This window comes from Phoenix dactylifera, chromosome 2 (genome assembly GCF_009389715.1).
Source record: "Phoenix dactylifera cultivar Barhee BC4 chromosome 2, palm_55x_up_171113_PBpolish2nd_filt_p, whole genome shotgun sequence".
Taxonomy (NCBI): Eukaryota; Viridiplantae; Streptophyta; class Magnoliopsida; order Arecales; family Arecaceae; genus Phoenix; species Phoenix dactylifera.
Genome location: NC_052393.1, coordinates 1,436,140 through 1,462,129, shown reverse-complemented (window position 1 = coordinate 1,462,129; position 25,990 = coordinate 1,436,140). Strand labels below are relative to the sequence as shown.

Genomic DNA, 25,990 nt, shown 5'->3' with positions numbered 1-25,990 from the left:
TACGATAATCGGCTAGATCTAGGGTTAAGGTAGCACTGATTGTGAAAAACTCCTACTCGGTGATATCCGTAAATTGTTGAGAGAGCGTGGCTCCTGTTAAGTCACACATAGAGAGATCAACAACGTTACGAACTGAGCTGCCTCTTTTGTGGCATAATTTTATTGGGCTGCTATGTAATTTTTTTTTTTTTTTATGTTGTTGGCTGCACTTATACTCGTTGCGAATGAGCTGCCGTTAAAAATACAAGAAGCGAGGTAGGGCTTAGAGTACAACAGAGCATAAAATATTAACGGTTACAGGGAAGATGATCTTTGGAAACCTCGGGGCAGACTCGTAATTTCATTCATCTCATTCCTGGTTCCCACTCCCTTCTCTCTCCCTTCAAGCCCACGTCTCTCTGTTAGATTTTCACCGGCCGGAATCCTTGAAATTCCCCACGGGCTCCACGGCCCTTCCTTTCTCTTCAATACCTCCAGTCCAAATCTTCATACATCATCAACTAGTCTTTCCCTGGGCCTGTTTCTCTTGAGAAATCCCACACAAATCTCCTCCAAGACTCACTTCCTGATCCCCAGAAACCATTGAAATCTCGCCAAATTCGGGAGAAAGCACCCGATTTCAGTAAGATTCGATGTCCGATCCGTCCAATTCTTGAGAAAAGCCCCAATTCGATTCGATATTCATCGCGTTTCTTTGAAAAAGAAAAAAAAACTAATCTTTTCTTGTTTTTCTTGCGATTGAGGGAGCGAGCGAGATTTGGATCCATAATCGACGATGTCGTCCTTCGAGGAGGAGGAGGAGGCATTCGAACACACGTTGTTGGTGGTGCGGGAGGTGTCGGTGTACAAGATCCCGCCGCGGAGCACGAGCGGCGGGTACAAGTGTGGGGAGTGGCTCCAGTCCGACAAGATCTGGTCGGGCCGCCTCCGGGTGGTGTCCTGCCGGGAGCGCTGCGAGATCCGGCTCGAGGACCCCAACTCCGGGGAGCTCTTCGCCGCCTGCTTTGTCCAGCCGGGTCAGCGCGACAGCTCGGTCGAGACCGTGCTCGACTCCTCCCGCTACTTCGTGCTCAAGATCGAGGACGGACAGGGCAAGCACGCGTTCATCGGCCTCGGCTTCAATGAGCGCAACGAGGCGTTCGATTTCAATGTGGCGCTGTCTGACCACGAAAAGTATGTGAGGAGGGAGCACGAGAAGGAGACGGGTGAGGAGAGCGAGGAAAGTCACATTGATATCCATCCTGCAGTGAATCATCGGCTGAAGGTATCCAAGTAGACTGCATTATAGATTCGTCAGACTGCATCTAATCTTGTTGATCTGTAGCTCATGAATTAGCAGCAGCAATGTTTGTTCTCTGAGTGTATCCATGTTTTTGGGCCTGCTTCTCTTGTTGGTTTATTGTCATAAATTGTAGATTGAGCTTTAGGAGTTTTTTTTTTGTTTTAAATTTTTTTAACAATAGAACTATAACTATAAGTCACATTCATGGGGTGTTAAGTTTAGTATGAGAAATATTGTGTGACCATTAGTTTGATGATGTATTTGGCAGAACTATTTTGTTTTGGCAAATTAATTTTGCCCGGAGGATAGTAACTGTTGGTTAAATTGTTTATCCTTATTGTTGTTTATACATTGTTATGAGAGAAAAATTTTTGTTTAGTCAGGTCAAAGGATTCTAGCTTTGCAGCTCATTTTTGTATCACCGTAATACTTGTTGTTAATGATTCCTGTTCTTGTGCAGTTTGTTTAGCCACCTTAATACTAGGTTATGTTATATTGGTACTTGAGGATTGAGTTAAGCTACACCAATGTAATGCTGTTATTGTGATTTCTAGCCTGCTATTCCTTTTAATGATACGATGATTGGACCCTTTGGCTGTACTTACCAGACTGTCACATAGTGATTCCTTTGTTACGTTTACACCATTAATTTGCTTCTAGTTGTGTACCATGCTCTGACATCTATTGTATAAATAGTAGGTAATCGTTGAATGTTCAAAATTTGTTTTTGTTTTCTCTTAAATTTGTTTTCCAAGAATCGCCTCTCCTTCTGCAGCATCTGCATCTTCATACACAAGTTTACTTAACAAAATGATTCTGCTTAGTTGAAATCATGAACAATCATTAACTTCTACATTTTTCCATTTATTGGACATAAGAAGCCAAATAATATGCAATTCCATCATAAATTTACATTTCTTTGAGCTAACCACTGTTGGATCCATCTGCCTTGACAATCATGTAATGGTGGTCTCTTCTTCGATGAAATAGCTGGCTGTTGCTGGACTTCAGTGACTGGATCTTGTGGTAGTTGGAAAAGTTCTCATGCATAAATATTTCTCTGGTAGTTTCCCTCATGTCTGTTTCCAAAATGGCCATCATATCTCCAATTGATCTTGTGAACCACTGATATCATTGCATCATCATTTTCCTTGTGCATGCAGCCTGAAGCACATTCCTGTAAGCATTCTAATCCTCATTAAAAGCCATGATTAAAATATGAAGCCTGAGCCCAACACCTCTACGTGATGTTGTCAGCCACTTGCGAGGATTCATAGCACGCTCTTAATATCACCATCATCCTAATGTCCACCTAGACAGTCGTACTCTGAGTTGATATTGTCCTAATTAACTATGATTTAAGGTGGGATCTGCTGTGAGTTTTTCTCTGCAAAAATCTGGGTGCTAGTTCAGTTTTCCTTGTCAATTGAGCTTGGTTTCTTCTTACATTCTTTTTAATTCCTTTTTCTGCACCTCCAAATAACCTTCCCGTCTTTCCTCAAGTCTTTCTTCTAACATTGCTCATTTCAATTGTCCGTTGAGTTTTGAAACATTTCAATTTCTTTTCTATTCCAGCGGAACTATAATTTTTTTATCTAGTTACCCCTTATCTTTTGATTTGCCTAGATTTATTTAACTTTACATTTACTATTTTTTTCTCACTTATTAGTATTTTTGAGTGTTGGAAGGCTCCTTTGTCCTCTTTATTTATAAATTACAATACCTGCATTCAGTATTCTTCTTCACATGCTTTAACTTGACCTCATGTTTGGCCCATCAGACTATAATGCATCTTACTACTATCTCTATGCGATATCATCAACTTCATAGTGAACATCTTGGATTCATAGGTTTGTCAATATTTAGACTCATCTTACCATGGCTGAGATGTCGAATGATCTTATTTCCTCTAATGTGAAGCTTGTCTCCATCGCAGACTCTGGTTTTGTTCGACTGATATCAATTATTGACTTTGCACATATTTGTTGAAACCAATGGGGCCATCCCTCATTTAGACATCTACTTTTAGATAGCCAAACAATCATGAACTTATCTAGATATGTGTTGCTCTATCCGGATCATATGCATCAATTTTCTATGATTTCTAAGATGCTGAGTAGGCACATTTTTCAGTAAGTCTTCCAAATTTGATGTATATTGTGCAAGTTGCAAGCTATAGGCCAGATACACGCTTTCTTCAACTGATAGAGAGCGAGGACTTTAGGAATGAAGGTGCCTTAAATTGTTCTCAATGCACCTTAAACCCTGAGTTAAGCCCCTAAGGAGGCCAATTGCTTCAACAAGTCTCCTTACCTTAAGTTTGTCATAACCAAACCAAGGTTAAGGTGATGTATAGATATACAATATATGGCATGTGCCTTGCTTTGCACCTTGTAGCTAGCCCCCAAGATGCCTTAGCACCTTAGTGTGCCTTGAGCCTTTGACAACTTTATATACAAGTAAGGATCCACATAATTTGATTATGACCCGTGCATCTTAGGACACAATCATAACCATATTCGTTCAGTCTTGACCCAACTATTTGGGATTGGCTTTGGTTCTATGAAGCATTGACATGGATGTAGCAAGAGAGGGATATGCCAATATGGCATATCTTGGAAAATAGGATGTGACAAGGTTAGGAATATGACATTTTTTTCATATAAATATGGATTATTCCATAAAGCATGATGGGTTATTTTAATAGTACGGTCTATGGTTTGGTCAATCTTGAATAGGATTGATGAATGGAGATCAAAGGCACTACTTAGCATGCATGATAAGACATGATGCATATCATGCTAGTGCCTTAGCGGCATTCAACATTTGCAGAGTATTGACTAGCTCTTGGCATGCAGTCGTGTCAGGGACTCAGTGCACGAAAAGGAAATGTCAAATACAACATGGTAAAATGCTTGTACTAAGCTGGCATGTGATGGGCATGGACATGGGACACCTCAATCCATGGTCCATACTCCATAGTCTGGAGTCCATATAATACCATCAAAACACAGAAGCTCTATTTACATAGCCATTATTCATATCCTTTGATCATGCTCCATACTTTACACAATACAATCAACATCACAAAATCTAAATTTCACCATTTATTATGCCCAACCAAAGGTTAATAATCATCACCCTGCCCCTCCAAAAAAAAATCCTTCATCCTTAAGCATATCTAGAAACTGTCTAGGATGCAGGAAGTATCTAGAGCATATAAAATTTTAAAAGGGATTTTGATGGACTAGTCGGTTTTCTTCAACCCAATTTCATGACGGCCCTCTTTTTTTCATAAAAGGACAATTAAGACTGTAGTTTATTATACATGGGACAAAATAATCTTTCTTGTCTAATTAGCGATTAACTCCCTTAATATCTTTATATTAAATAAGACAATATAATGTTGAGTTTTTTTTTCTGATATAAAAATATGAACTTTTCCATTGATCTGCATCTCCACTCTCCTTGTTTTAAATTATATTGGCAGAATAGGTTACGGTTAATTATCACTTAGATATGAAGGATCAACAGAATTAGTTACTAACTAGCATATAACCTACATGATGCATGGGGTACAGTTTTCTTAATCCTATGGTCGAGATCATCTGATCGAGTATGCCAAAAAAAGATACACTCATCCCATATGAATGTATCATCCTATTCTTAATCTCTTATCTAATTTGGACAAAAATTAGTCGGCACTTGCTGATCGACATTTCGTGTACCTTCTCTTGAAGTGAAATGTTGGCACTTTGGGTTGCTATCTTGTGACCCGATCCCATGGAATGTGCTGGGTGCTTTGCTGGAGAATTGAAATGCTCAAATCCCTCTCTTCACTCGATTACCCATTCCCAGTTCTCATAAAAATTCTTATGCTAACATATAGCGCGCCGGGTGCTTCACTGAAGCATCGACGCCTCGGATTGCTTTCTTCACTCAACCGCCCTAGCTCCCATAAAGATTTCTATGTTAACTACGATTCATAATTAAATCATTTTCGACATAATCCCAAGAAAACTTGATCTTTATTTTTACTCATCCACATAAAAAGTAATGTAGATATTAATGGCAAAAAGCAACATATTTTATCTATCATGTTTTTTAACATCTGTTTATAAGATATGCCACAATCAAATTTCAAGCCAACTAGAACATTGAGTACCTGTCATTAATATGGTTTCTACGCGGCGAATGGAGGATTCTGCATAAGCTGAGCCTTCATTTTAGATATATATATAATAAATTAGACGACATGGACTATTTTGTCTCATTTGTAAGTAAGTCACATCTTATTAAAAGGAGAACTGAACTATATTGGGATTGGGCTGAGAAAGGAGGCTTAGTAACATGGACTATTTTGTCTCACATATAAGTAAGTTAGGTCCTGAGCATTTTTTATAAAAAAGGAAACTATATTGGGATCGGGCTGAGAAAGGAGGATTAATATATCAGTTAAAATTACGACATGTGAAAAAAGAAGCTCATCCCTAGGCATGTCTAGAAACTGTCTAGAATGCAGGAAGTATTTAGAGCACTTATCAAAATTTAGAATTGGGATACTGAAAATATATGTGTCTGGCATGCATCCTAGACATTTTCAATGCTTATCAGGTATTCAATACATATTGGTAACAGCCATGCGTGCAATGTGAAGGTCTGTGTATCCTGTTTGTTATCCTTATTTGTGGTTTATTCCTTTTAAGATTCAACTTTGGTATCATTGCAAGCTTTTGTAAATCCATCCTCACAAATTCCATCCATGTTGCTGTCAGGTCTTGCTCTCTTTCTTCGTAGTTTCATGCATAATTCCTTATATGGGCCTCCTTTGATCTTTGTTGCACTCGCACACAACATCTCTCTCAATCCATTATTTTTTCCTCAATTGGTCCAACTCCTGTGCTACCTCCAATACATTGCCCTCTAATTATTTCATATAATATTACCCTATATTTGCATTTATTTCGTATGGCTCCTTCTTTGCTCGTGCTTTTAAGTTTCATGCACTCTATTATTATGCCTCTTGTAGCTATCTGCCAATCAGAAAACTTTCATACCTTATTTATTAGTATCTTCGTAGTTGAGTTATTTTAACTAGACCTTAAAATAGTACTTATGATGGAGTGAATTACTCTTTCTTGGCGAATCATGTCTACAAGTGAAGGACTAAATCAAATATAAAATGCTAATCTATGCATATCTACTAATAGATATAGCTTATTTATGCGACCTCAGCATCATGTCTTGAAGTTATTATTTTTTCTCTTTAATCATATTTAGAATTAATTATTTAGTGCAGTGAGCATCAATATATTAATCTTTTTTTTTCCTTTTTCTTTGAACGAGACATGATTGGATGATGCCATATTTCTTGTTCTATGATGAAATGTTTTTCAATATCTTGAAATAAACATTTGAAAGAAGATTTGCTGCATCTAACCAATAGCCACAAAGAAGATCTGAATGGTATCTCAGGAAACTAAATTCGACTTTGTCATAAACACGGATATGTTTTTCTTTTTGCAATTTCTGTTAGTTACATTCTTCTTTAAGCATGCAACCTCATCTTTGTTTATCAAATCCTCTTTTCTTTGTTATATTTTTTTTTGGTGTTCTTAGTGTTGTGATTGCAAGAGATTGTATGACTGTTTTCAATACCAAAACCATGCTCCTTGTCAGCCTGATTTTGTAGCTTCTCCTTTCAGTCATCTCCTTTTATTGAACATAACCATGGAGTTGGTTTTCTACTGCCCTTGCAGTCATCTACCATTATTTGTTACAGAATGCCTATAACCTTACCTGTTTCCTATATTTCTTGAGTCATGTTTCTTTTTTCCTCCCACTCTTGGGGGATTCTAACTTTAGGAAGGAGAAACCATCCGTATAAATGTGAAGAACAAGTCATCTAGTGCAAGTGGCATGCTTTCATCTGCTGGCCTATCGGGAGGGGCTTTTGGCAAACAAAAAGCAAGTACAATTCTTGCACCACCGCCTGGTGGAGCCGGAAAGATCAGATCTCCTCTTCCACCCCCGCCTAATGACCCTGCAGTTGCTAGGATGACCTCAGATCACAACCCTGGACACAAGGCTCCCAAAGATTCAGCAAGGCATCCTGCTAATCCTCTTGCAGATCTTTCTGCAATTGAGGTATGTTTCTATCCTCTACATACATCTGCAAAGTTCTGTTTTTTTTTTCGTTTGTGCAACCTAGTGGAATGCATGTGAAAGTGCACTATAACCTGTTGTCTGGTGTGCGAGGATATTTTATGAGCTAATAGCTCGGATATTTGGAATGTGAAAGACAAGGTCCCATTTGGTTTTGACACATCTATATAACCTTCACTAGTTAGTTAACAGAGTTTGGAATACAAGTGGGTTTGGCTTCCTGATTACTCAAAGAGTATTCCCCTTCACCGCCTCTTTGGACAGTTGTTTGCTTGACTGCTTAGTCATGCAAACTTGGTCTTTGAAGAGAATTTCACCGGTGTAACTGAAATGTTCTAAGTGAAGTGTTCTATGAACATTTCCCCACTAATTGCCAAGAAACATCACTTCTAGTTGTTTTTTTCGGACAAATGTATGGCATTAATTACATTGTTTGTCAACTTATCCATGAAAATGCTATGTTTCAATGTTTCTGTTTTTATACTTGAGACCGATCATTTTGGATTTCAGAGGAGCCTACCTTCAAGTGGGTCCGGGTCAGCAAAGAGTACTGCATCTGGTTGGGCAGCATTTTGAGTTCCCAGGAGTGTTCGCTGCATGCAGTCTTCCATTCAATGAGAAAGAGAGACATTTCTAGGAGAAGAATGCAAACGCTTGTTCTCATCCTTTTTTTCTGAAAAAAAAACAGATGGTATGTTGGTGGAATTGCATTCCTCTATATACTCAAGTAATTTTTTTACAAAATATTTTACTTTTTTGAGGTGACAGGAGTTGGAAACTTTGGATACATGATGTAAATGTTTTTCGTCATTTTCTTGCTGAATGACTATCAAAACATTCCTTGTTCTTTTCCATGTGAACAATGACTTACATCTGTAAGCCGTATTACTATTTCAAAGTCATTATATACTGGTTTCAATTTGCCCGAACTGATTTGCCGCCATAATTATAATTTAAAATCCTCATTACATCTTACAATATTTCCTTATAGTTTAATTTGTTTTGTTTTCTTTTTCTATCTTTTGTGGAATTTAATTGCTATTTCCTAAAAGGAAATTTTGATGGTTTGGACTGAAAATATGCTTCAAGGTGATTTCCATCAGAACAAATCTCGTCCCAAACAATGCGAGAAGGAGGAGATCAGGAGAAAGAAAAAGTAGAGGAGATGGGTGGGTGTAAATCACCTTCTGCAACTAATGGAAGAATGGAGAAGAGGAAGTTGGTATAAGAATGGAGGCAAGTAGCAGGGATGGTGGGTGGATAGATTGGAGCAGGGGATATGGCAAGTGAGAGAAGACAGAGAGTAGGCATGAGTTTAGAGTGTGGATCTATAAATTCTTTGAGTCTCACCAAGTCCAGCAAAATTATGCTCAATTCGATATCACAATTTGATCCAAGTACAAAAGAAGTCGAACCTCAGTTATTTACAGCATACACTTTTTTTTAAATTAGTCTATATAGGCTGCACTTATTATGGCTCTGCAACACTGAGAGCATTAATCAACTATATATCATTCAGATTTTCTTTTTCCTAATATTATTATGTTTCTTGTGGGGTGAGACTGAATTTTTATATTTCCTAGTGGAATATTTTTAGCATGTTTCCTTTTATTTTTGGATCGACTTGCCTATTTTTCATAGGACTTTATAAAGCTCTTCTGTACAACACAGCTTAGGATTTAATTTGCAGAAGAATTATTTTTGATCAATCCATAGAATTTTTATTAAATTTTCTTCCTCTTTTTCTCTTTTTGTTCCTTGTACTTTCTTCTTTCTGCAGCATTGGTGGTTAGAGCCTATGTCAAAGATCAAGCCCCAGTTGTACTGCCCATTCTTAGCCTATGGGCCGAGGAATTTACCCAAAAAAAAGTTCAGTGAATAAAGATCCGACTTTCATTTCATTCTCTTGCCAAAGAGTTGGAAAATGTGCATGTTACACCAAGAAATAGAAACCAAGAATGGAATTTTAGCTGAAGACAACAGAGATTGGACTTCTCACAACATGTTTGCTAGAAACCCATGATAGTTGTCCTTCTGATACCTGACCTTTGCCTGGAGTCGTGCCATTGGTAGTTAGTATGACATAAAAATGCCTTCTCTCATACAATCTATCAAACTCTAGTCTGTAAGGAGATACTTCCACCTCAACTCCTGCTGGCTCTTCAATCTCAGCAAAGTAAACTGCATTGTCTTGCCCTACATTTTTCACCTTCCTTCTGATGGTCTTCCTTGCAGGGGATCCAAGGGATACCGATATCGAAGGGTAGTTCAATCGTTCGATGCCGATATCATGGTGATTCGAACACTTGATCTGATGTTGGGTGATAGCCATAATTTGTTGCTCTGTGTACCCTAACCCACAAAGATAACGAATGTAATGATGCGAATGAAGCTCATAGACAAGTCCCGGATTGTTGGCTGTTGATGCATTCACTTGTCCTGCACCCATGGCAAAGAGGCTAGCAGCGCCGCCATTGTACTCATCGGCGATCGGCTTCCAATCACGGTCTACCCTATCGGCTGTTGTCATTATCGCCGATTTAATTTCAGCAGGCGACCAATGTGGGTGTGTGTTCTTGAGCAGTGCTGCGATCCCAGAGAGGTGAGGTGTGGCCACGGAGGTACCACTTAGAAAATTAAACGTAGAAGTTGAAGTGCTAACTTGGTTGGTTGGTGCAACATTTGGAGGCCAAGCTGCTAAAATGTTCACACCGGGGCCAATAATGTCAGGCTTCAGGATGCCACCGTTGTTCAGGCTCGGCCCTCTCGAAGAAAAGGAAGCAACGGCAGGTGACGGACGCGATCCAAATTGCGTTCCTTTGAATATTATGGTTGCCATGGGAGTATTATTTGTGGATGAATCGAAATAAGATTCAATTACGAGTGCATCGGAGAAGCTCAAATGTGCTGCTGGAAGGACATGAGCTTCAGAAAATGTGGTGAAACCTTGTTCTCGTTGGTTCAATACTATCATGGCGGCCCCTCCAGCCTTCTTCACAAACTCACCCTTCTCGATGTTGCTAACGTTGTATCCGGTCTCGCACAGCACCATCTTTCCTTTCACATCAATACCACCGAACGAGTCGTTTCCACAACCTCTACGCCCACCCTGATCATCGTATCCTGGGAATGCAATTGGCAGCAGGGTTGAATCGAACGAGCTTGGCTGGTAGGCGGACTCTCCATCGAGCTCCGTTCCATTGCCGAGCCTCACGGTCGCCCTTAGTCTCCTATCGGTGGAGCTCGCTCCGACCGTCAGAATCCATGGGGCATCGCCGACCACCTTGCCTTGGTACGGCCCGTCATTGCCTGCCGCAACGCACGTCAGGATTCGATGCCTCGTTGCTGCATACGAGCCAATGGCGATACTATCCTCATAGAAAGGCCTAGGCTGAGAGCCAGCAATGGATGATCGAGGCCGAGAGCCAATGGAGATGGAGAGCACGTCGACTTCATCATGGATGGCCTGGTCTATACCTGCAAGTATATCGCTGTCGTCGCAGCCATCTTTGGAGCACACCTTGTAGATCGCCAGGTGAGCTCTAGGAGCCATCCCGGCTGACGTGCCCTTGGCATCGCCGAGGACTGCGGCGCCATCGACGAAGCTCCCTGCCGCGACGCCGGCGACGTGAGTCCCGTGACCACTGTCGTCGGTTTCGACCGGCGCCGGCCTGCCGCCTCGGAACGCAGCCGCGCCGACGAGCTTGTCGTTGCAGAGGGGCTCGCGGAAATCGCAGTGCCCCCGCCATTCATGCGGCGGAGGCGGCATTCCCTTGTCGTCGAAAGATGGGTGGGTGGGAGAGATCCCGGTGTCTAGTACGCCGATGATGGCGCCCTTGCCGGAGCAACTGGCGTACCAAATACCGTCTCGCTCGCTTAGACCCAGGAAGGCGGGTGTGTAGGTGGTCAGGAGTGGAAGCCTCTCATCCCGGTGAGCATGCAAGAATCCATCGACGGACGCCATGGCCGTCACTTCATCATGGGTTAGCCTTGCGGCGAATCCGCCGATCACGTTGCGGTAGGAGTAGACCAACCGCGGCTCGCCGGTGTCCAGGGTGGTGTTTGGCAAGAAGGATTTGTGCCAATTCTCCCTGTCCGCATCGCTGAGGAGCTTGGTGCCCGCCGGCCTTTGTACATGAATGATGTAGGTCTGAATCCGGCTAGCGTTGCCTTCTTGGTCTTCGACGATGGGCAAGAGCTGGCCGAAAGTAACGAGAGGAGAAGGTCCGGAGAAAGAGAAGAAGAGGAAGGCGAAGGAAAAGAAGACAGACTTGCTTTTCTCCATTAGGATCCAATGGAGCGCTGAGAAAGAAGGTAGAGAGAGAGGGAGGATACTCTTTGCACGTAGAACATATGGGCGGGTCTCCTAGATCCAGAATAAAGGAAATTACGTAGAAATGGCCGTGAGACCAATCATTGATGGGTGTTCTTGATAATGGGCAAATTGGATGTCTCCATCTGAATCAATGCCAAAGACAGGCCAGGAAACGAAAAGTAGCACGGCGCACCACCGCCTTGGATCCCTTGGGATCCAATGTAATAGTTCTCAAAGAAGTTTCCTAGCTATAATATTTTTTCCTAGTTACAGGATGATGTTTAGTTTATATATATATATATATGAATGATTTAATTATTGGCCAACCGAGGCTCTTGGAGAAATCGATACGTACGTAAACTGATGCAGGAAAGAACTATAAAACAATGAAGTCCTTCTGTGTTTTGTTGCATGTGGAATCCAATGTAGGTCCAAGTGATGCCTCCTGGTGTAAGGTTGCATGCCTAAGATCAACCATGTTCAGCCTTTGGTACATTTTCTAATGGAACAAGAGGCACTATGTTGGCTTGCTAATTACAAATTGGGCCTTTATTTCCAGTCGAACAAACTTAGGTGAGCCTCATATTAAGCTGAACCTAATCAAGGGACCCACCATGATTAAGGGTGAGGTTTTGAGTGCTTGGAAGAATCAGTGATTGCACATAAAAAATTTCTCAGATCCAATCGGCAATTTAGTATTCGATCACTCTCATCTTACCACTTTAGTTGATGCGACGGCAGGAGAAGCTTTTCTTGCGAGGGACCAATATTGCACCACCCATGAATTACACCCATCCTCTCATGGAGGTTTTTTTTACGTTGCATGGCATCATGGTGTTCCTCTTCGATTCGAAAAACAGGAGATAAATTCTATAAAAATTCTTACAAAAAAAACAGCCGACAACAGCATTTTGTCTGCCACGTGTCCGACTAATAGCATGTCAAAAGTAACAGTTACACGCTCAAATGCCTTCTAGAGCCTTCTAGGGCCTTTGCTATGGAAATGTCGGCGCTCTAAAAGCTATGAGTGGTTATTTGTTGGACCAGGTCCACCGCCCAATCGATCGAAAACATGCAACGATGGATGAAAGAAAAAGATTGTGGGTACCGTTTCATGGTTAGATTAACCCACCAATTCAATGTTGAATCTAACCAAACTAAAAATTGCACAAAAAATGATGTAGACATGGCCTAGTTCTCTGGTCCAACCACCCAAAGTTAAGCGGTACAAACAAGTCTTGATTGAAAACATATTCAAATTTTAGAAATTTAAAAATAAACTTGATGTAAAACATATGCATTTTTTTTGGTAGACTTTTCTTTAAATATCGGTTTTTAATTATAATATACATGAGAAATAATAATGGATTATGCGATCTTTCTATGGTATTTATAATATATATATATATAATATTAAAAATATGTAGAACTTATTTATATCTTTAATTATTATTGAAAATAAATTTTGGAAGATGTTCTAGAGAATGAAATGAAGCTTTTTTTTAATTTTCTACCAAAAAGAAAAAGAATTGATTATTTTATATAACATTGCAACTTATTTAAAATAATTTAAGGGTTTAACTATACAAACATTTGGAATCTGCATTCAAGCACTATTTTGCTGATTCTCAAAAAAAACTCATTTAGCTTAACTAACTATTCAAGCACACCTTTCTTCAAGAATCAGAATTTATTGTTACTGCCATTATTTCTCAGGTTCATAAACCTCAACACGGAGACATGTACTGGTGTTTCTATTATTCCCAAACCTTACTATTGACTTGATAGTTGTCTAAATTTCAAGCAAGATTTAATATAACAACCATTATAACAGTTTCATATAAGTAAAATAAAAATAGTTTTAAAATAAATCAAATATCTTGAGGCCACTACAAAGGTAAAATTTCTTATCCAATATGCAAACTATATAAGTAAATAACATCATTTAGTGGGATATTCTCTCATATGGACGAGATAAAAAGTACAATTTCAAAAGATGAGAGCCCTAAGATGTGGAGCTATATACCAATAGTTATTAGCTTGTGTTGGGGGAATAAAGTTTCCCCCCAAATGACATAAATGCCCCAGAGAAGCCGTACAACCTCCGACCCCGGACAGCAGAAGTCGGCGTCCGACCTCGGAACGCTCGGCCACGAGACGACCGACCCCGAGACCTCCGACCTAAGAGAAACCCCGATGTCCGAGGACCGTACTCTAACATCCCTCCGGCATTTATTGCGCATGGCCGCTGTAATCTTCCGGCACACTCAACAATAAATGCGGATCTCCGGCTTACTCCACCATTAATGCGGATCTCCGGCTTACTCCATAATAAATGCGCGTGGCTCCTGACATCTACGGATCCCCAGCTCTCCACGGCAAATCGACCCAGCAGGGTCTAGTCGACTATGATAAGTCTCTGATCTCGGCCATACCGCCAACATCAGTGCAATGATTCGCCTGACCGAGCACCGACCTGAACAACATGCCGAGCCATACTACGGCCTCTCCCTGTTACATCACAGGTAAACCGACCCCCGCATATAAAAGGGAGCCTTGGCCTCTCAAGAGGGAGGAACATTGGTACCCCCAAAAATTCACTGTTTATCTTCCTTCTCCATACTATTTGCCCCCCTCACTAACTTGACCGTCGGAGGGCCGGCGCCGGAAAACCCGGCCACCGGTTCGTGTGCAGGCACCCAGACAGAGGACGCCGCCCGCCGACGGACCACCGCCCCGCCGTGAGGACTCACATCCGCTCCCTCTCTTCGACCGAAGATTGCCCCCGGGTCCAATTTTCAGCAACAGTTGGCGCTAGAGGAAGGGCCCGAGTAGCAGTCATGAAGTTGAGAAGTAAGGGAGCCTCTAACATCTCCCGGCGTCCCCCGCAAAGTCCTGGACACTCCGTCCAGAATTCTCCAACTCCAGCTGATCCAGTTCCTCAGGTCCAGCCGGAACAGTTTAACGCCCTGGAGCAGCAAGTCCAGGCCCTGGCCGCCGTCGTTCAAGGTCTACGGCGCGAGGAGGTTTTACCCTCACTTCCCCCGCAGGCCCAGGCCCCGCCGGAGTGTCTCCCCAACGGCCCGGTTCTCCCCAGCCAAAATTTGCATGGCTCCTCCAGAGCCAACAATGGAGAACGAGCTTCTCCCCAGAGAGAGTCACCGGGAGAAGGTTTCGACCGGAGACCCCAACACTCTGAGGCGGAGTCAGCCCCGGACCGCCGTGGGCTGGCGCAAACCACAGCGACAATCCCACGGGTGGGGGAGCTTGACCGAAAAGTTGAGCATCTGGAGCGCCAGATCGCGGCACTCCACAGCAAGAAGGCAAGACAGGAAGGGGACTTTGAGTTCACTACCAAGTCCCCCTTCTCCCGCCAGATCGAGGACGAGCCGGTTCCCGCGAGGTTCAAAATGCCTCAGGTGGAGCCCTACAGCGGAATCACCGACCCCCTTGACCACCTGGAGAGTTATCGGGCCCTCATGGCCCTACAAGGGTCCTCGGAGGCCATACTCTGCAAGGCCTTCCCAGCAACCCTCCGAGGGACCGCCCGGCTTTGGTTTTCTGGACTGAAGCCGAACACGGTGTCCTCTTTTGAGCAGCTCGGCAGGCAGTTCGCCACCAACTTTGCTGCCAGCCGGCGCCAGCGACGGACATCAGACTCCCTCCTGGACATCAAGCAGAAGGAGGGGGAGTCCCTCAAAGAGTACCTGGACCGCTTTACCGCCGCCACATGGGAGGTTCGCGAGCTAGACCAGTCGATAGCCATGTCGGCTTTGAAGACTGGGGTTCGCTCTTACCGATTCCTCTTCTCCATCGAGAAGAGCTTCCCGGCCGACTTCACCGAAATGCTGGCCCGAGCCCGGAAGTACGCCAAGGCCGAGGAGGCAGTCGCCTCCAGGCGGGGAGCAATTGAGCCCGCCTCGAAGAAACAGAAGAAACGCCGCGAGGAACGCAGCCGACAAAGGAGCCGGTCGCCCCGCAGAGAGAAAAATCTCCCCAGACTGAGGAGTCCGCCCCGTCAGCAGGGGCGACCTCAGCAGAGGACACCTCCTCGTCCGAGGTCTCCACCACGGCCCCGGATGTACCAGGCGAGGTACGAGAACTATACACCCGTTAATGCTCCCCGGGCCGAGATCCTGATGGAAATTGAGGGTCGGGACTTCTTCCGACCCCCGCCTCCTATGCGAGACACGGGATTTCCCCGAAATACCAGGAAGTATTGCCGCTTCCACCGAGACCGTGGGCACGACACGGAGGACTGCTTCCAACTCCGGGACGAGATAGAAGCGCTCATCCGACGGGGAGTACTCAACCGGTTCGTGAGGAATCGACCTGAGGAAAGAAGGCCGGCGGAGAATGTCGCACCAACCGAAAATCCAGGCGACAACAGGCCCATCGCCGGCACCATCAACATGATCGGGCGGGCCTCGGCAGGAACGGCCGCCCAGGGAACACCCCCGAAGCGCCCACGTACCGATGAAGTCATCTCGTTCTCGGACGAGGACTTAGAAGGGGTCGAGACCCCTCACGATGACGCTGTGGTCATCTCAATGATTGTAAATAGGTTTGATGTAAAGCGTGTCCTAGTTGACAATGGAAGTTCAGCCAACATTTTGTACTACCACGCCTACCAAAAAATGGGGTTGACAGAAGGACATCTCCGGAGAATCAGTGCCCCGCTAGTCGGGTTTACCGGAGATGCGGTCTCGGTTGAAGGTGAGGCTAGCTTCCTTGTCACAGTTGGCCTCGCCCCCCGGGAGAGCACTGTGAGGATGGACTTTCTGGTGGTCCGTCTGCCCTCGGTCTACAACGCCATCCTTGGGCGCCCAGGGTTAAACACCCTTCGAGCCGTGGTTTCAACTCGCCATTTACTCATGCGGTTCCCCACCGACCAAGGAGTAGGCGAGGTCCGCGGAGACCAACTGGTCGCCAAGCAATGCTACATGGCGGCCCACACAGTGAAACAACCAGCTGAGGCGCCAGACCGCCCGACGCGCCCTTCACTCCCCATAGAAACCCTCGATGCGAGGGACACCCCCTGGAAGAAGCAAGTAGAGCCCGGTGAGCTCCTTATTCAAATCCCACTACGAGAAAATTTTCCCGAGCTAACTGTGCAGGTCGGCTCCGGCCTCGGCGCCCATGAGAGGGATCGCCTCGTCAGCTTCCTGCGGGATAATGCCGACGTCTTCGCCTGGTTGCCCGCGGACGTGCCAGGAATTGACCCTGAGGTCATGGTCCACCGACTTCAGGTGAAACCAACCAGCAAGCCTGTAAAGCAGAAGAAAAGAGGCTCCGCCCCCGAGCGACAACGAGCTGCGGCCGAGGAGGTGGACAAACTCCTCGGAGCCGGCTTCATCCGGGAGGTCTCCTACCCGGACTGGCTCGCCAACATAGTCCTCGTAAAGAAGGCCAACGGAAAATGGCGTATGTGTGTGGACTACACCGACCTGAACAAGGCCTGCCCAAAAGACAGTTTCCCCCTCCCGAGCATCGACCAACTCGTCGACTCCACCTCGGGACACCAACTGCTAACTTTTATGGACGCCTTTTCAGGATACAATCAAATCCGAATGGCGCCAGAAGACGAGGAGAAGACGGCCTTCATCACCGACAAGGGCACCTACTGCTATAAGGTGATGCCCTTTGGCCTGAAAAACGCTGGGGCCACCTATCAGAGGCTGGTCAGCCAGATTTTTAAAAACCAGATCGGCCGGAACATGGAAGTCTACGTGGACGACATGTTGGTGAAGAGCCGAGCGGCGGAACACCACATAGCCGATCTCGACGAGACGTTCGCCAAGCTCAGAAAATATCAAATGAAACTCAATCCGGCGAAGTGCGCGTTTGGGGTCACCTCGGGCAAGTTCCTGGGTTTCATAGTGACCCAGCGCGGAATTGAGGCCAACCCGGAGAAAATCCGGGCACTGCAAGAGATGTCGCCTCCAAAGACAATTAAGGAGGTGCAGCGGCTTGCGGGGCGGGTAGCCGCCCTGGGAAGGTTCGTCTCTCGGTCGGCCGAGCGTTGCCTCCCCTTCTTCAAGAGCCTCAAACGGCCGAAAGATTTCCGGTGGACAGAAGAATGCCAGCAGGCCTTTGAAGAGCTTCGGAGCCTTCTAGCTTCTCCCCCGCTGCTCACCAAGCCCCGGAAAGGCGAGGTCCTTTACTTATATCTGGCCGTCTCCCCAGCCGCAGTGAGCTCAGTTCTCATCCGGGAAGAGGACAAGCTCCAAAAGCCGGTCTATTACACCAGCCGGGTTCTCAGGGATGCCGAGACCCGATATTCTAAACTTGAGAAGACCATCTTCGCTCTCATCATCTCGGCTCGGAGACTCAGGCCTTACTTCCAAGCCCACACGATAACTATATTGACCGACCAGCCCATGAAGCAAATATTGCAGAGGTCGGATCGTGCGGGGAGGGTCGCCAAATGGGCGGTCGAGCTCGGGGAATTCGACCTCGAATATCGGCCCAGGCCGGCTATCAAAGCTCAGATACTCGCCGACTTCATCGTGGAGTGCACTCTTCCGGACGACCCCGAGCTGCCATCTGAGTCCGTGGAGGAGACCCCGAAGCAGCCATGGGTCCTGCACTCGGATGGGTCTTCGACCCCGGGGGGCAGCGGGGCCGGACTTATCCTCACCAGTCCAGATGGAGTGGTGGCTGAGCAAGCTCTGCGCCTCGAGTTCCCGGCCTCGAACAATGAGGCCGAGTATGAGGCTCTCATCGCCGGGCTCAAGCTGGCGAGAGAACTAAAAGTGGGAGATCTGACGGCCTTCAGCGACTCCCAGCTGGTGGTGAACCAGGTCCAAGGAGATTTTGAAGCTAAAGGGCCATCCATGCAAAAGTATCTCCAAAAGGTGCGGGAACTCACATCTGCCCTGAATTCTTTTAATATTCGGTACATTCCCAGAGCGGAAAACCTCAGGGCAGACCAGCTATCCAAACTGGCCACCTCCCGCATGAGCGAGCTTCCCAAGGGAACAGCGCTCAAGTATCTTCAGACCCCCAGCACGGAGGAACCCGAGCCTACCATGTACGTCGACTCCGAGCCAAGTTGGATCGATGGGCTCATCTGCTACCTTCAGGACGGAACCCTACCTCATGACGAGACGGAGGCTCGTCGAATCAAGCGCCAGGCTCCCCGGTATGTCTTGTACGAGAATAAACTCTATCGACAATCATTTACTTCTCCCCTTCTCAGATGCCTCCGCCCCTCCGAGGCGGACTACGCCCTCCGAGAAGTCCATGAAGGGATCTGCGGAAATCACTTAGGGGGTCGAGCCTTGGCCCATAAGATCCTGCGGCAGGGATACTACTGGCCCACACTCCAGAAGGACGCAACAGATTTCGTCCGCAAGTGCGATCGGTGCCAACGAAACGCCAATATCCAGCGCCGACCTTCAGCTCTGCTGACCTCCATCATCGCCCCCTGGCCGTTTGCCCAATGGGGGATCGACATCCTGGGGCCCTTTCCCCTGGCCACCGGACAGAGAAAGTTCCTGGTCGTCTCCATCGACTACTTCACCAAATGGGTCGAGGCCGAACCCGTCGCCCGGATCACCGAGCAAAAGATGCGGGACTTCGTGTGGAAGTCCATAATCTGCAGATTCGGACTACCCCGTATCCTTATATCTGACAATGGTCGACAATTTGACAATGTTCATTTCAGGGAATTTTGCTCTGAACTCGGCATTGATCACCGTTTCACCTCGGTCGCTCACCCCCAGACAAACGGAGAAACTGAGGTAACTAACCGAACTATTTTGCAGGGACTTAAAGCTAGGCTTGATCGGTCCAAAGGACAGTGGGTCGAGGACTTGTACAATGTTCTTTGGGCGTACCGGACCACGTTCCGACTACCCACGGGAGAGACCCCCTTCAACCTAGCATACGGCACTGAGGCCGTCATCCCGTTGGAGATCGGCCTGCCTTCTCCCAGAGTGGAGCATTACGACCCCGACACCAACTCTTCCCAGCTAAGGAGCAACTTGGACCTTGTCGAAGAAACGAGAGAGATCGCCCGGGTTCGCATGGCGAGATACCAACAGCGAACGGCCCAATACTACAACTCCAGAGTCAAGCCCAAGCTCTTCAAAGTAGGGGACCTCGTCCTCAGGAGAGCCGAGGCTTCTCAACCGACCGAGCAAGGAAAGCTCGCCCCAAATTGGGAAGGGCCGTATCAAATCGCCCGGGTACAACGACCAGGGGCGTACAAATTGAAGTCCCTGGAGGGGACTCTGATCCCACGAAGCTGGAACTCCGAGAATCTACGGATGTATTACCAATGAAACCCTAAGGGGTTCAAAACAATCAGGACAATGGACTCAGCTCCTTTTTCTGCAAATATTTCTCTCACCTTGATAACTGTAATCTTCTTTTAATATTGGGTCGTCTGTGATCCTCAGATTCCCCGGCCAAAATCGGGATGCCTCGAGGCTCGACCGTAGAGTCCCAAACTCCCTCGACCTCGGGAAGAATCGCAAGACGATGAGACGTGGAATGGAGGAGGATCCCTCGACTAAGGTCGAGATGCCCCGAGTGTCGACAGTGCGTACCCAGACCCCTCGACACTTCGGGAAGACGGGGTAGTACCTTCGCGGCCCCCCGTGGCGCTCATCACCAACAACGGGGTAGTACCTTCGCGGCCCCCCGTAGCGCCCCCTCGACTAAGGTCGGGATGCCCCGAGGGTCGACCGTAGAGAACCAGACTCCCTCGACCTCGGGAAGGCGCCGTGAGGGGTGGAAAGGGTGGCTCCACCTGGGGCGCCACGAAGTGGACCCCCAGGAGCGGTCGACGATCCCCGATCCCCGAAGCGAGCGATCCCTCGACTAAGGTCGAGATGCCCCGAGTGTCGACAGTGCGTACCCAGACCCCTCGACACTTCGGGAAGACGGGGTAGTACCTTCGCGGCCCCCCGTGGCGCTCATCATCAACAACGGGGTAGTACCTTCGCGGCCCCCCGTAGCGCCCCCTCGACTAAGGTCGGGATGCCCCGAGGGTCGACCGTAGAGAATCAGACTCCCTCGACTTCGGGAGGTACCACAGGTCAGCAAAGCGTCCGCAGACCCGCCGACCTGACACAAGACCCCTCGACCAAGGTTGAGGTGCCCCGAGGTCCGACCACAGGGTCTCAAACTCCCTCGACCTCGCAAAGAGCTACAAATCAATAAAGTCTCCCCAAGCCCTCTCAACCTCGGCGGGTGCTGTCGGGTCCGTGAGAAGCCCGAGCCCCCTTAAAGTCAAAAATGACTCCGCAGGTCGACGAGGAAGGGAAGCAGCCTACTCCACCATGCGAAGCATAACTCTGAGAATGAAAGAGGTACATTCAACTGAACGCCCTCCTTGTCAAATTTTATTTACATATTACTGAGCGGAATCTTAATGTTGGAGCCTTATCTCGCCCCAAAGTCGGGCCTCTCTAACGGGTCGGCTTAGGATCGACCTCCTAATTACATTATGCATGCACCGTTCGTCAAGCCTCCGAAACTGGTACAGAGGATTTCATAAATTAGTGCCCAACTCGGCTCTTCGACGTAAACTCCTACGTCCGGCTGAAAAAGTGGTCCCGGCCACGAATGTGCCAGCCAAACGCGGGTACCAAGGCAATCTCTGGAAACCCAGCCTTGCTCACCGAAGCCTCGGCAGAGTCCGAGAACAATAACTACGAAAACCGTCGGTAATAACCTGCCTATTGGCCCGCGCTCCCTCTGAGGGGTTTGGAGTTAAGTTCGGAGACCCGACTAAACTCCCCGATTAGCGGCACGCACAGACCTAGTCCGGTCTTAGTTAAAGGGCTAAGGCCCGACCTCGACGCCTTGGGACTCCCCTAAAGGCTAAACGCAATGACCTCCACGACTCCCAAATCCGAGCTATAGGACTTAGAGAAATTTTCTAAAAAACTCAAGACTCGGAGCTCCTCTTCGTCGGGATGACTGGAACCCGAGAAGGCTAAGACGTAGCCCGGGAAGAAGGACAACTTCGTTAAGCAGCCCGGAAATTAAAATGCGAAGCTAGGCCATCGAGGCGGTTCGCTAAGGCCCTGACCTCGGTCATGACAACAGAGGAAAGATGAACACGGAATGGCAAAAATACTTTTTCATTAACAAAGGGCCGGAAGGCCAATTACAAAATTGGAAGTCGGCCGCTCAAGGGCCGACCCCGGATACAATGAAAAAGAAAAGAAAAATATGCTAAGTCCTAAGCGGCGGGAGCCACATCCGGGGGGTCGTCCGGCACATTGATGACCTCAAGACCTTCCTCCGGAACAGGCTCGGGGTCGGGAGCAGGAGCTTCGGGCACCACCTCCGGGACAGCGTCCGTCTCGGCCGCCAGAGCCACCTCCATGACACCGTCCGCCTCGGCTACCCCCGTCGAAGGCTCGGCGGGGTCTTGCTCATATATTCCCGCCTCGGATGTCAGGATGGTGGGAAGGGCTCGCACGTCGGACCCCCAGCCCCGGTCCTCCCTCGGACGGACCGTCGAGAAGTCGTACTGAGGGCAGTACAGGCGCACCTGCTCTCGGAAGTTCTCGAAGCCTCGAAGGAAACCGTCGACCGTCTCCTCCTCCAACATGTCGCGGAACTCTTGCGACTCTTTGAAGAGCTCCACGGCGTGCTCGGCTCGTTCGAGAGCCCTCCTCTCCCGGGCCTCAAGTTGCTCGAGTCGGAGGCGAAGGGCCCTCTCCTCATACTCGAGGGCCGCGACCCTGGCCTGGACCTCCCCCAAGCGCGCCTCCGTGCCGCGCATGGTTGCCTTGGTCATGGCGTGAGCCGCCTTCTCCTCCTCAAGCGCCCCCACCACGGCAAGACGCTCGGCCTCGGTGGCCGCCCACCGAGCCTCGGCAGCGGCCGACACCGCTTCTAGCTCGGCGATTCTTTTCTTGGCCGGCTCCAGCTGCTGGCCGAGCTGCCGAACTTCTTCCCGATACCGTGGGCGAGGAACGCCATGGTGTCGAGCTCGAGAATATGCTGAAAAAAAAAAGAAAAAAAAAAAGAGAAGAAGAAGCGAGGGTATTGTGAGTTGAAAGGCACGTATGCACGCTAATAACTCCGGAAAATTAAGAAGGGAACTTACCCGGGCCGTGCTGCAGTAAGCACTGCCGGCGACCTCCTCCAGCGAAATCCCCCGGAACACGGCCCGGTCCGCTGGAAGCACTGCACGCCGCAACATGGAGCGTGCGACCTCGGCGTCCTGAAAGGCCGAGCTCCCCTCAGGAATGGAAGAGTCCGGCTCAACCGACTCTTCTCGGAAAGCTCGGGAAGAACTCGGCACGATCGAACCCGAGGTCCCGGAGCCGCTCGCCTCGGGGCCTCGGGCGGGCCCGGGTCCTGGCTGCTGCGGCCGGGCCGCGGACGACTCCCCCCGCCGGGCAAGGGGGGCAGGGCAAGGAGGGGCCGATGGGCCCGCACCACTGACCACCCGCTTCCGCCTCGGGTCGGCCGCAGGGGCCCCCGCCTCGGGGCCACTCGTCCCGGCCGACGAGGAAGCGCCGTCTGTCCTCGCCCTCCTCCGAGGCTGGGGATTAGCCCCCCCGGCCTTCCGCCTCCTCAGGCGGGAAAAAAGCGACGTGTTACTGGTCGGCATACGGGGAATATCTGAAATCGAAAATTTTGTTAAGTGTCAGGCCAGTGGCAGTAAAAGCGAAAGACAAAGAATGAAAATAATGTAGCCGCCCTTACCCTCGGGGCGCGCCGAGCTCAGACCCACGCTCGCCAGGGCGTCCTCCCGCAGGAGCTCGGTCAGGTCGTTGTCCCTCCCGAGGGCTCGCACAGAGTCTAGGATCCTCAGCTCCCTCCCCGTGGGCTCGGAGAGTCTGTTGAGGGCCTTCAGCCGTGGGTGTCCCCACCTCGGCTCAAACCCCCAAGGCGCCACAGACGCCAGAAAGAAAAACTTCCTCTTCCACTCGTGGATCGAGGAAGGGGCGCCCCGGAAGAGTGACATACCGCCCCGGAAGGCGAAGTACAACCACCCTACGTCCGCCGGGTTTTTCTTTAACAGAAAACACCGACGAAAAAGGCCTACCGAAATCGGGATCCCGTGCCCGAGGCACAGGGATAAAAACCCGATTATGGTCCTCCATGAGTTCGGAGCTAACTGCGCCGGGACGAGCTGGTACTCGGCCAGTAAGTCGCTCACGAACTCATGGGCAGGAAAACGCAGGCCCGCCCAAAGTGTCTCGCGGTAGACCGCGATCCGACCTGGGGGCGGCTGCGTCACCCTGTCTTCCGGCCCTGCGGTTTCAAGGCGAAACCCGGGCTGGAAGAAAAAATGGGAGCGGATTAACTCCAGCTCCTCTCCCGACAGACTCGACCCAACCTCTTCGGGACTGGAACCCATTCTCACGGAAGAGTGGAGCAAAAATTAAGAGTAGAAAATGGAAGTTGACGAGAAGGAAAAAAGAGGAAACCCTAGTGAAAACAGGAAGAAAACCTACTGGACATTGCCGGAAATCGCTCCGGGCACCACCAGCAAGATTCAGCTGAGGGAGGAAGCAGGGGGGAAAGACGACGAAAATAAGAGGCAGCCAAGCAAGACCTTTAGGGCAGACTCGTGGGATTTATATGGACCCCCCTGACGGCCCAGATCGACGGGGTCGGTTCTCATCCCCCCGACTGAGTTGCGCCACGTGTCGACCTCGGAAGCCGAGGCACCGTATTCACTCCGGTTTAATAAATCGGATACGAAATCGAAGCGTTGTCCCATCGGATCTCGGGGCCTCATCATGGGTCCACAGAATCAAATCGTCCTGAGGAACGAGCGGACGTAACCCCCGCTCCCCTCGTTTAATAAGATCTGGGACACGTGGAGCCCCGATGAGGCCTCCACTTCTTCGGAATTGTGATCCAGTAACATGAAATCGAAAGCGTCCGACCCCGGGTCGCGCCAAACCCCGTAACGGCACACTCATTAATGAGCCAGAAGCGTCGATTACGGAATCGAGACATCGCCTCGACGAGCTCGAGGTCCCCCCTCATTAATCCGCCGTAAAATGATCCTGGCGATTCAAGAAGCATGATGATACGAGCCCCATCATTAGCTCACCGAATAAAGCAGCCTCGAGACGAGGGCGCATATCTCACCATGAAGACTCCGGAAAGCACAAGGGGGCGGGCGAGACCTTCCCCCCAACCTTAGTGACAGATTTTACTTCCCACGTTCGAGCCCCACAAGCCGCTCGAACTCGGAAGTTGGGGGGTAGTGTTGGGGGGAATAAAGTTTCCCCCCAAATGACATAAATGCCCCAGAGAAGCCGTACAACCTCCGACCCCGGACAGCAGAAGTCGGCGTCCGACCTCGGAACGCTCGGCCACGAGACGACCGACCCCGAGACCTCTGACCTAAGAGAAACCCCGATGTCGAGGACCGTACTCTAACATCCCTCCGGCATTTATTGCGCATGGCCGCTGTAATCTTCCGGCACACTCAACAATAAATGCGGATCTCCGGCTTACTCCACCATTAATGCGGATCTCCGGCTTACTCCATAATAAATGCGCGTGGCTCCTGACATCTACGGATCCCCAGCTCTCCACGGCAAATCGACCCAGCAGGGTCTAGTCGACTATGATAAGTCTCTGATCTCGGCCATACCGCCAACATCAGTGCAATGATTCGCCTGACCGAGCACCGACCTGAACAACATGCCGAGTCATACTACGGCCTCTCCCTGTTACATCACAGGTAAACCGACCCCCGCATATAAAAGGGAGCCTTGGCCTCTCAAGAGGGAGGAACATTGGTACCCCAAAAATTCACTGTTTATCTTCCTTCTCCATACTATTTGCCCCCCTCACTGACTTGACCGTCGGAGGGCCGGCGCCGGAAAACCCGGCCACCGGTTCGTGTGCAGGCACCCAGACAGAGGACGCCGCCCGCCGACGGACCACCGCCCCGCCGTGAGGACTCACATCCGCTCCCTCTCTTCGACCGAAGATTGCCCTCGGGTCCAATTTCCAGCAACAGCTTGCATATAAGGGAGCTCCGAATAAAATTCTTGACTCCAACAATAATTATTTGATGCAATCTATATAATTTAAGTGATCAAATATTAAATATTTATAATAATAATAATAATAATATATTGATACTGTAATATAAAATAATTGAAACTAATGTATTCCAAAAGTTGGTCCGAAATTTTTGAATTTTAAAAAATTATTAAATGTCACCCATTCTTCCCGTCTATAATAGGCTAATAGCCGTAAATAGACAATGTTAGCTGTTATTT

General features: G+C 48.2%; 2 protein-coding genes across 2 annotated transcripts; one reads left to right on the top strand and one right to left on the bottom strand.

Moving 5' to 3' along the window:
- The first annotated feature begins 308 nt into the window (after positions 1 to 308).
- LOC103717594 (uncharacterized protein At1g03900-like) lies at positions 309 to 8,366 on the top strand. The gene is made up of 4 exons (XM_008806041.4): positions 309 to 622; positions 744 to 1,264; positions 7,148 to 7,429; positions 7,958 to 8,366. Exons 2-4 carry the CDS (start codon positions 776 to 778, stop codon positions 8,021 to 8,023), a joined length of 837 nt encoding a protein of 278 aa, XP_008804263.2. The 5' UTR covers positions 309 to 622; positions 744 to 775; the 3' UTR covers positions 8,024 to 8,366.
- A 149-nt stretch (positions 8,367 to 8,515) lies between these two features.
- Positions 8,516 to 12,018, bottom strand: LOC103717613 (subtilisin-like protease 4). The gene has a single exon (XM_008806070.4). The coding sequence runs from the start codon at positions 11,730 to 11,732 to the stop codon at positions 9,414 to 9,416; it is 2,319 nt and encodes a 772-aa protein (XP_008804292.2). The 5' UTR covers positions 11,733 to 12,018; the 3' UTR covers positions 8,516 to 9,413.
- Positions 12,019 to 25,990: the final 13,972 nt, after the last annotated feature.